Here is a 10,487-nt window from a genome sequence, read left to right as displayed (position 1 = left end):
TCCTAAGACTAAATTCTTCGTATGATTTGGATGGGGCTTATGCACGATTTTTGAGGTATAATCATCTTAATATAACAGGCTATGACACTGAGCAATTTTCTTTAACCCAAATAAAACTGTCATAGAATGGATGACTACGACTGGAGTCGTAGGTTCACACAAAAACCTGAATTACAAGTTAGTATAGCTAATGTTGCAAACACATGGTAACTTGAGCAGTCAAAAACAGTTTATAGTTATAATTGGAATCTAAAATAGTAATACAGCCTTCCTATTTAATTATTCGGTGACACTAAATCTAATAAACAAAGTGACTTGCCAACCTAATAGCCATAATTTCCACCATACACTGATCCATACGCTCCAGGTTGGCTTGCATGTCCAGCACTAGACGGTGCAGCTCCGTACACTGAAGCAGGAGCAGCATAAGAATTATAACCTTGGCTATAACCCTGGTCTGCTGCACCGCCTGCTTGGGATGGTGCTTGGGCTGCTGCTGCCTCTGCCATGAAATTCTGCAAACCGTGCATAGACATTAAACAGCTTTCAAACAAAAAGTTGAGAAAAATGCTGGGAGTAGACCTTTTTTAGTAAGGGCACAAGAATAACTACGTGAAAATAACCAAAAAGAACTTTAAAATGTAGCTTGGATAATTTTACAGACCTAATGATTTTAGTGCAACAAGCTACATTAATAATAAGCTTAAGAGTACACTTAAAACAGACTGTACATAGTCACTACGAACATTACCTGTATGAGCTGCTGAGCTGCTTGAACTTGGGATGCAGTTCCATTTATCTCAACTGTCATTTCTCCAGGAACACCCCTTGTTTCTTGTATGGTGACAGTAGCGCCACTAGCTCGCCGAATGTAGCTTATAGTGGAGCCATTGGTACCGATCACAGCATCCGCGTATAACAAAGGGACCTGCATGTGCTGCGTGATCTGCTTTAAGTGAGAACAGAGTTTATGAGTTGTAGAAACTCATGCTGCAAATGGGCACTTAAAAAAAGGAGACCACTAAAACCATGCCCAATGGGTAATTGGGTATATTCTAGAAAGATCTAACAGCATTAGCATACATCAATAGTATGCTTTAACAGCACTAGCATACATCAATCTCAAGTCATCCACTCAAAGTAGTGCCTTGTTCGATTTAATAGCCTCAATCTAAGCAATCCAGATTTAAGGACCAACTACGTCCTCTGTATAATAAAAACTTCCAATACTTGTTGGCAACTTGGCACATGAAAAAAAAGAATGAGAGAGTTTTTCAACCCTAGATAATAATCCACCCATCCCTAATTATATCTCACTAAGGATGTAGCTACACACCTGCCCAACCACCCGAACCCCACCCCAAATCGGCTTTTCCGACCACCTCTACACTTTCCCCTATTCTGAGGGCATTCAACCCTTCTTCTGTCCTTAACCTTATCCCCTAGCCAAACCCTTTTCCAGTACCTTATTCCTCTCCCCTTTCTCTTACAGACAAATATTCCCTTCTTTTGCACATTTTACAACAGTTGTTGAAGTACATCTAGTGTATAAGAAGAAGAAAAGAAAAGGGAATAAATCTAGATTTTTAGTTGGCATAAGAGAGAGGGTTGTTCTGCTTTCTCTCATCCTCAAGCTATTTCTCCCTCATCAGTTCCAGTGAGGATGAATAATAGGGTAAGAAGAATGACAGCAGGTAGTTTCAGTATTAGTGTGTTTACAAAGTTGGTGAGGGTAAGAGTGTGAAAGCAGTTTTCCGAGCAGATGATGCGGAGGGAGAAGGGAGGTTGTGGGGCTGACAGATTTGAGGGAGAAGGGGATAAGTGGGCTCTGAAGTTAACCTAATACACCCTCCGTTTTAGAATAATTGACGGGTTTGACTAGATAAACATGCCTATGCATAAGTTAGTAAAAATTACAAAATTAAAAATAAAAATAAAAAAAAAAAATAACAAAAAAAAAAGTTGATATTATGAAAATATATATTATTACTAATTTGACAATAATTTCAATCACTTGAGTTTTTGTAATTTTAGTATTAATGCATGGTAAAAGTTGGTAGTAGATGAATATTGCAAAAGGTCAAACAGTTTCAATTATTCTAACATTGAGGAGCTCCAATGTTGTTATAACTTATAAGTTGTCAGTGTTGCAAATTTCAAAATAATAATAAACAAATAAATAAAGAAATAAATAAAAAGATATTTGAAAAAGTGAAACAAAATTGTAAGTATGTTTTCAAAGAGCACAAAATTCTCTCAGCACCATGCATGGAAATGATTGATGTGGCAGCTGCTGATAAATGTCATAAATCGGCGACACTGGCAAGATTTTAGGTTCTTAAGTAAATCCTTTTATAGAGAATCTCACAGCCACACAACTATACTTTGTATTAACTATCAAACACCCCTCACAGAATATTATAATCTAGACAAACTACACAAGCAGTTAAGCATCACAAACTAAGTAACCATTATACATAGTTAGCATTGACATGAGAGTATACCCAACAGCATCTATTCATATAAAAAACAACAAAACAGTACAATCACTTTCTTTTACGACAGACCTGTGTGATCATAGATGGTGTAGACTGAGCATTAGATGCACCATGGACACCCATTTGAGGCTCTCTTCCATATGCTGATATTCCTTGGTGAGGCTGCCTATCAGGAGGGGGTGCCATATCTGTTGGTGGATAATAATTGTCAAGTTGACGTGGTGGCGGCATATATTGCATACCAGAACCATAACCACCGTGTCCACCTCCTCCACTTGGTGGAAGACCATGAGGGGGACCCCAAGGCTGCGGTGGCATATGCTCCATGGGAGCACTTGAAGCTTGCATCTGAATGAAGAAAGGCCCATTCCAAGTGAGTTATACACATTTGAAATTAACATATAAAATGACAATATCTATGAGTGGTTACCTGCTTTTCAAAAACAGGAATTATACTACGATCAACCAAAAACTTCCTCAGGTGTGTTGCAATCAGTTCAATTGCTCTGTGAACATCAACAGCTTCCCCAACTACTTCAACCACTCGATCTTCTTGAAGAGCAAAAACAGGAAGGTCCTCTGCAGCAATACACAGTAAGATTTAGCATAGTTTGCCAAAATAAAATGTTTAAATGAAACCCAAAGACCAAAATCAGATAACACAAGTCTACAAGACTTGCGGAAGGAAACTTTACATAAAAAATACAGTCACACAGGGGGGGGGGGTAGAATGTGTAAATCCAACTATATGAGCACATTTTTTTCATTTATGACAATTATGAGCAAATGATTTTGGGTAAACTGTTACGTGCAAACATTTTGTTTCAATAAAAAATACTTGTTATGGATTGGGTCAAGTGGGGGATACACACCTGTTAGAATATGAGATGAGGATAAGATAGATGCCAAAGGCCAAAATCAGATAATATACGACTTGCAGTAGGGAAAATAATTTTTAGAAAGTGTAAATCAGATAATAAATAAATAAATAAAAATTAATTATAAAATAATAATAATAATAATAATAAAATAAAATAAAATAAAATAAAAAAAAAAAAAAAAAAACATCCTTCATTTTCTTAAAGGCAATGTGGGGGGTCTGGGGGGACACACACCAGTTGAGAGTATGAGAGATAAAATAACATAAAATAAAATAAAGTGTGCCCATAAGTTACGGAGAGAAATAGAGAGAACCTTTGGCCAAACATAGAAATAGTGCAATTATATTTGCAACTAGACAGTTGCAATTAAAGCAGAGTGTAGGAAGCATATACACATTCTAACTAAAAAAATATAATGGGGGATTTGATCCTTCTCATTTTAAGTAATTTTCACTGGATCTCCTCCCTTATACTGACAAGGCCATGAAGAAAATTAAACAGAATATCAATCAATCAATCAATCAAAGCCTTAATCCCAAAAGTGGGGTCGGCTAACATGAACCAAATTTGATTATTCCGTGTAGTCATCAACATAAATCTTTCTCCTCCATCCCTTACGATCCAAAACTTCATCCTCACGTAAATCCATGCACTTCATATCCTTCCTCACTCCTTCCAACCAAGTCATCTTTGGTCTCCCTCTTCCTCGTTTAATCCCTCCATGGTCCCACTCTTCCACTCTTCGCACCGGTGCACCCTCGGGTCTCCGTCTTACATGTCCAAACCAACGCAGACGATTTTCCCTTAATTTATCTACAATGCCCGCCACACCTACTTTCTTGCGAATAACCTCATTTTTGATTCTATCTCTTAAAGTGTTTCCACACATCCACCTTAACATGCGCATTTCCGTAACCTCCATCTTTTTAATATGCTCTTTCTTAGAAGCCCAACATTCTGTACCATAGAGCAACACTGGTCTTATGGCAGTCTTGTAGAATTTTCCCTTCAACTTTAAAGGAATGCTGCGGTCGCATAGCACTCCCGTGGCCGCTCTCCATTTAAGCCACCCTGACTTAATCCTGTGGGTCACGTCTTGATCAATGTCACCATTCTTCTGGATGATCGACCCTAGGTACTTAAAACATTCACTCATGGTCAAATCCTTTCCATCCAAACTCACCACTTCATTGCTTGTCCCCCTCTGAGTGCCAAAACGACATACCAAATATTCAGTCTTACTCCGACTTAGCTTAAACCCTCTAGATTCCAACCTTTGCCTCCATTGCTCCAACTTGACATTAACCCCATCCTTAGTCTCATCCACCAAAACGATATCATCTGCGAACAACATACACCATGGAACCTCATCTTGAATTGGTCTAGTTAATTCGTCTAGAACCGTTGCAAAAAGAAAAGGGCTTAATGCAGACCCTTGATGCAATCCGATTGTAATAGGGAAATCTTTTGTCAACCCTCCGCATGTCCTCACATTTGTTGACACATCCCGATACATATCCTTAACTAGGTCTACATACCTCTGCAAAAAGAAAATTAAACAGAATAGCTTTTAAAAATTTATGTCATATAGTACCTTGTCCAAGAACCCTAACAATACAATTTGCAGTTTCCTGTATCGATTTAACAGTGGCTCCCTGCTTTCCAATCAAACTACCAGCCTGGGTGGCAGGCACTAGCAACCTAGTTGAAACCTTGCTTCCTGCAGGAGGAGCCTGAGAAACATCAGCATCCAATCCATCGACAATACGCCTATGAACCCTCAAAAGTCCATCCATAGCTGGAGGAAGAGAAGCATCAGGATCCTCCTTAGCTGAAACCATCACCTATAAGCAGAAACATAAAAGCATTAAGAAAAAAATTAATAACCCTTTTCAACAACATTTCAGGAACTCAAATTTTAAATCCAGTGGTTTTTCCAACAATAAATTTTCCTGAGGGCGAGTGGGAAAGGTCAACAAAAGAGAGCTAGAATAAAGTAGAAATTATAGGCAACTCCATAGCCTATAAGTTTCAGATCTAGTAACAAATGCCACAATAGGAGTTCCTCACCAGGCCATGGCATAACATCACCAACCCACTTCTGTTATTATCCTAGGCTAGCTAATAACATTTTACTCATTTTAGAAATTCTGATCTTATCAAAAAAAATATCTTATCTCCCAAGAACCCAGAAACCTTAGAAAGGAATATCACAGGAAAAGGGGGAAACAAGAAGACATTGATAAGAATACTGAAACGATTAAAATAAAACAATAACAATAGAACATAGTGATCTAATGTTTTAAAAAAAAACAACCCTCCAAAACTCTCCACAACCACAGGATAAGAAGATTAAATCAAGATTCTGGCAAATCAACACAACCAAAGAGTCCAAGCAAGTACTAAACCTAATTCTTATACATTAAGAGCTTCCATGTAGCATCATAAAACCCATCTTGCTAAACCTAAACATAGAAAATAGCACCTACTTATCAGTTCCACAAAGATGTAAAATACATATTTAATCAAGCACGGTTATACAACCAAGAATATCATCAAAAGTCAAAGCAAACTACTCAAATCACAATGATTGAATGGCTAGCATTTGAAACACAAAAGTACTGTATGGCAGAATATCACAGCTTGCTTAGTTAAGTAATAGCTTGGTCAGTTGGTCTACAAGTTTTTAGTTAGGTAACTTCTCAAATTTTAGCATAGTTGAGATGAGAAATACTGCAACAAGCTACTCGGATTTAAAGCTAGTTTTTGAAATACTTGTTTCCCTCTACATCACTCTACATAATTCAGACAGCTCAACAAGTTTTCCCCAAACTTCCAATAAAATTCAGCTAATTATTACCACACAGTGCCCAAAAAAGCAATTTTAAGCTATTTAAGTATGTTAGTGTTGATTTTATACAATTACTACACACAGTGAAATATAAGCCAAGCATGCATTAGTGCATGGTGCCCCAACAGTGTTACAAAACAGTCACACAATTAGAGCCCACTTCATTGTTACAAGTTTTCCAAAGCAGCAGATTCACATAAACAAGAACCAATTAAGCATTTTTTAAGATATGATCACCAGTGAAAGCAACATTTGCTGTTTACTAGATCCAGCAACAAGTTTTAAGCAGTTAAATGCCCAAGTCATAAGCATATAATCTACCAAAAATGTAATAGACCAAACACCTGAAGTGAATGCACAGGGAAGCATACATACCAATACAAGAACATGACACGACACACAAACACAGGTTTGCAAGCAAGTTCAATACATATAAAGGCAAGAAAACTTGGAACTTAATGCACCACATGAAGCATACAAGTAATCTCAAGCACCTAAACATTGGCTTAGTCACTTGATAATCTTTCCTCCCATGAGTTACTCCAAATTTAAATCTTCCTCCAAAACCCACGTGAAACGAGTTAATCCAGGAATCTTGCTCCTATTCCATTATTACTTTTAGTCAGTTAGAGATGAACCCAATATTCTCCCTTCATATACCAAGTCTTAAACAGTACAACCTAGAATTAGTCTCCTCAACAAAAAGTCATCTATTAGAAGCTTCAACAATAACCAACATTGTTTAATACCAAACCATCATAGTGTTCATCACTAACCATTTAGAGAAGTAATTTTTTTAGATACAACCTATTTTTTTAATACACTCCTCTTCACCACCACTAAAAAGACAAGAGTCCCATACTCTCCCTCGTTTTATACAAAAAGTACCCCACTATGTCCTTGATATCTACCGTATCAATACTAACCAATATCACATCTACCTTTTCACTATAATGACAATAACCAGATAACTTACAATCAAAAACTATGTAGCGATAAGCGCCAAGGCAAATGGGAACGGAGGGATTAGTAATCATATAAGAAAGAATTCATTGGGCCCTTGTCCACCTACCCAACAAAAAGGGCTACCCCCCAACACAGCACACTCCCTTTCCAAATGGAACATAAATATTAACATATCCACACCTAATCCCCCACTACCCCCTCAAACACCAAAAGGAGCTTCTACCACAAAACCATTTCTATACGATGTGCATGAATAAGAATAAAATACCTATTGAAAAGACAATCTTAATAAACACCTAAACAATAAAGCATGTGAACTTAAATACAAGCTTCTTTTGTTGCAAATATTGAGGAAGTAATGAGTTAAAATGTTATAAAGATACATATTCTCATCAGGCTCATTATATATCAATAAAAGATACTGAGGGTGAAATATGATTTACTTCTGGTATTATATATTTAAAATTTAATGAAATAATTGTTTAATTTTAAGTTTGCTTGTCGATAATCAGGCAGTTACATTATTTACTAGCCTAGCTTTAAGATCATACCTTATGATTATTCATTAATAATTTTATTTAACACCAATCACTCTGGCAACTGGCAGTAGTAAACTTAAATTAGTATATTTTCCAGACATTTGTCATAACTAGTTTAGGCATCTTGATTCTAGTGGAGGTTCTTTCAGTTTTTACTTCTTTTACTTTTTATTAAACTTGGTTTAACAATGGGTGAAAGAAGCTCAAAAAGCACCTCTGACTTGGTCATTGACCATAAACATGATAGAGGGAGTTCTTCAACAGAGATGTATAATGCTTGACATGACATCAGCCATCCGGGGCACTGATTTCCAGAAAACAGTGCAGAGCTTCTTACAAAGTACAACTCTTTTTAGCCATATAAAAACTTTTTTCAGCACTTGTAATGCTCATGCTGATCTCTGCAATCTGGACCTTTGATGCTTCATGTTTGGGATGGCATTGGTATCGTAGCCTTATATAATTGCCAACAGAACCTGCACATATTCATTTTTGTTATTGCAAAACATCAACTTTTTTTCACATTTTATGTGTTGATTATTGTGATTCCACTCTATTCTCACATATTTGCATTACATTGCTCATTTTTCAGGCCTCTTGATTCCATCTTCAATTTTTTATGAACTTCTTAGCATGATCTGGTGATTCCAGCATCAAAAAAACTGGTTATTCAGGTACTAAAATCACAATATCTGAGGTAAGCTTCCAGATATGGAACCCAACAAATGTCCTATAACAGCCTTTTTCCCCAGTGATAAGCTTTAAAATCTTTGAGTGTTGTACTTTGGCAAATTACTTGAGAAATGTTTCCATAATTAAATTTAACGAAGCGCTGTAATTACATAGCATTTTTGTTAGTAAATTGATGTAAAATAATTTTATTTAGCTATATATGATTGTTATTGTTTCTTATGCAATCAACCAACAAACGCTGAGAATGAGTAGGTCATAGTGAAGAGAGAGTACTTTATCATATGGTTTATGGATTTTGTTAACTACTACAATCATTTAAATATAAGAAGTGGGTGCATTAACAGGCAATTTCAATATTGTGGCCAACACCAAAGACTCAATAATCTTGAACGAAGTAAATGCCACATTCCAACTTATATGCTTTATCCAATTAAATGATCCTTCACAAAAAATGGCATAAATCAATACTGTTAGACCTAACAGTTCTCATATTGATATACGAAAGGAGATATAGACAATAAAGTAGGAAATCAACCTTGCATCAAGGCCAACCACACAAATGACTGACCGAAGAGCAAGTAAATAGTTGCTTCAACAATTAGAGAAAGATGTAAAAACTTACAGCTCTCTCCTGCGATCCTGGAGGACCGTCCAAAATCTTGATACGCGCCCTGGTCTCCTCAACTATTTTCTTAATGTATTCTCCTTTGCGTCCAATGATATTGCCAACCTTTTGGGCGGGTACCAACATCCTGAAAACACTCTCTCCCGGCCACCCAGGCCATTTCTTTTCTACTCCTGCACCCGCGGCCACATTATTTTCTTCATTATTTTCGTCCTTTTTCTCAAAACTCGTATCAACCGGAGCATCACCCATCTCATTAACTTCATTATCAGGGAATTCTCCTTTCAACTGATCCTCATCCGACTCATGAATAGCCTGCTCTCCCTCTAATGTATGCTCATTCTCATTTTCAGCATATTCTTGCTCAACAAAATTGTTTTCGGGCTCATTCTCAGCAAAACCTTGCTCATTTATAGCCAAGCTTTGGTTCTCAACCTCATTTGCAGCAAAATTATACTCTTCAGCCACATTCCCAGCAATAATTTGCTGCTCAAACTCATCAACACCAACATGATGCAACTCAGATTCCTGCACCTCAAAATTCTGCTCTTCGTTGTTTTCGACAAAGTTCTGCTCTGCTTCTGCCATTCTTACAAATCTAGAACCAACATTACAAACAAGAAATCAATATAACAATTGAAAGAAAACCACATCAATTCAATAAAATAAAATAAAATAAAATAAATAAAACCCTAAATTAACTAGCAACGAAATTCTAGCAAAAACCCTAAATTAAATAAAATCAACGATTAACACTAGATAGTAAAATTTCTCGTTAAAATCATTCAGTAATTGTAAGCAATAGTAGAATAGTTCACAATAAAATAACCCTAGATTGATTGACTATACTAACATCGTCATAATCTTCGAATTCACCGTAAAAGAACCCTAACCCTAATTGAATAAAAGTAAGGATAAACCCTAGATTGTGAAATTAATATTCGAAGATTGAAAACAAAATCTTACCTTAGAAGCTGGTTTAATGGAGGGAAGAGAGTTGGAAGAAGAATAGAGAGTAAGGAAGATTCAAGAAGACGAAGAAGAGATAACGTTGTTTGTGAGTGTATTGTCTAGCGGCTTGTCACGGGGGAGGGCTGTTCATTATATATATTATATATGCAGCCTAGGTTAAGCACGACTAAAGTTTGGGAAACTATTATAAAATGAAATACTCCTTCCATGATTCCGGACAGATTCTTTACAACTTAAGCCCGGTTCGCTTCACCTTAAAAAAAAAAATGTTTTTCAGTAAAATTAATTTCAGATCAATAAAAATAAGTTCAGTTCAGTAATAATAATTTCAAATCAGTAAACTTAAAAAAGAAATGTAATTGGAAAATCAGTAAATATAATTTCAGTTCAGCAATAATAATTTATGTTCAGTAAAATTAATTTAAATTCGGTAAAAATAATTTCAATTCAGTAAAAAATAAT

At 36.2% G+C, this 10,487-nt stretch overlaps 1 protein-coding gene across 3 annotated transcripts; it reads right to left on the bottom strand.

Annotated features, from left to right (window-relative positions):
- Window positions 1-218: 218 nt before the first annotated feature.
- Window positions 219-10,176, bottom strand: LOC145604630 (flowering locus K homology domain-like). Of its 3 annotated transcripts, none has more exons than XM_081660531.1 (7): window positions 10,020-10,176; window positions 9,051-9,651; window positions 4,974-5,223; window positions 2,929-3,077; window positions 2,568-2,846; window positions 752-949; window positions 219-515 (listed from the first exon to the last, which is right to left on the bottom strand). In XM_081660531.1, exons 2-7 carry the CDS (start codon window positions 9,639-9,641, stop codon window positions 324-326), a joined length of 1,659 nt encoding a protein of 552 aa, XP_081516657.1. In that variant the 5' UTR covers window positions 9,642-9,651; window positions 10,020-10,176; the 3' UTR covers window positions 219-323. The 3 variants fall into 3 exon arrangements, with proteins under 3 accessions (XP_081516657.1, XP_081516658.1, XP_081516659.1); XM_081660532.1 differs by having other exon boundaries at window positions 752-946; XM_081660533.1 differs by having other exon boundaries at window positions 752-937.
- Window positions 10,177-10,487: the final 311 nt, after the last annotated feature.

This window comes from Chenopodium album, chromosome 22 (genome assembly GCF_948465745.1).
Source record: "Chenopodium album chromosome 22, dcCheAlbu1.1, whole genome shotgun sequence".
NCBI classification, from domain to species: Eukaryota; Viridiplantae; Streptophyta; class Magnoliopsida; order Caryophyllales; family Amaranthaceae; genus Chenopodium; species Chenopodium album.
This window is presented reverse-complemented; position numbering and strand designations above follow the sequence as displayed.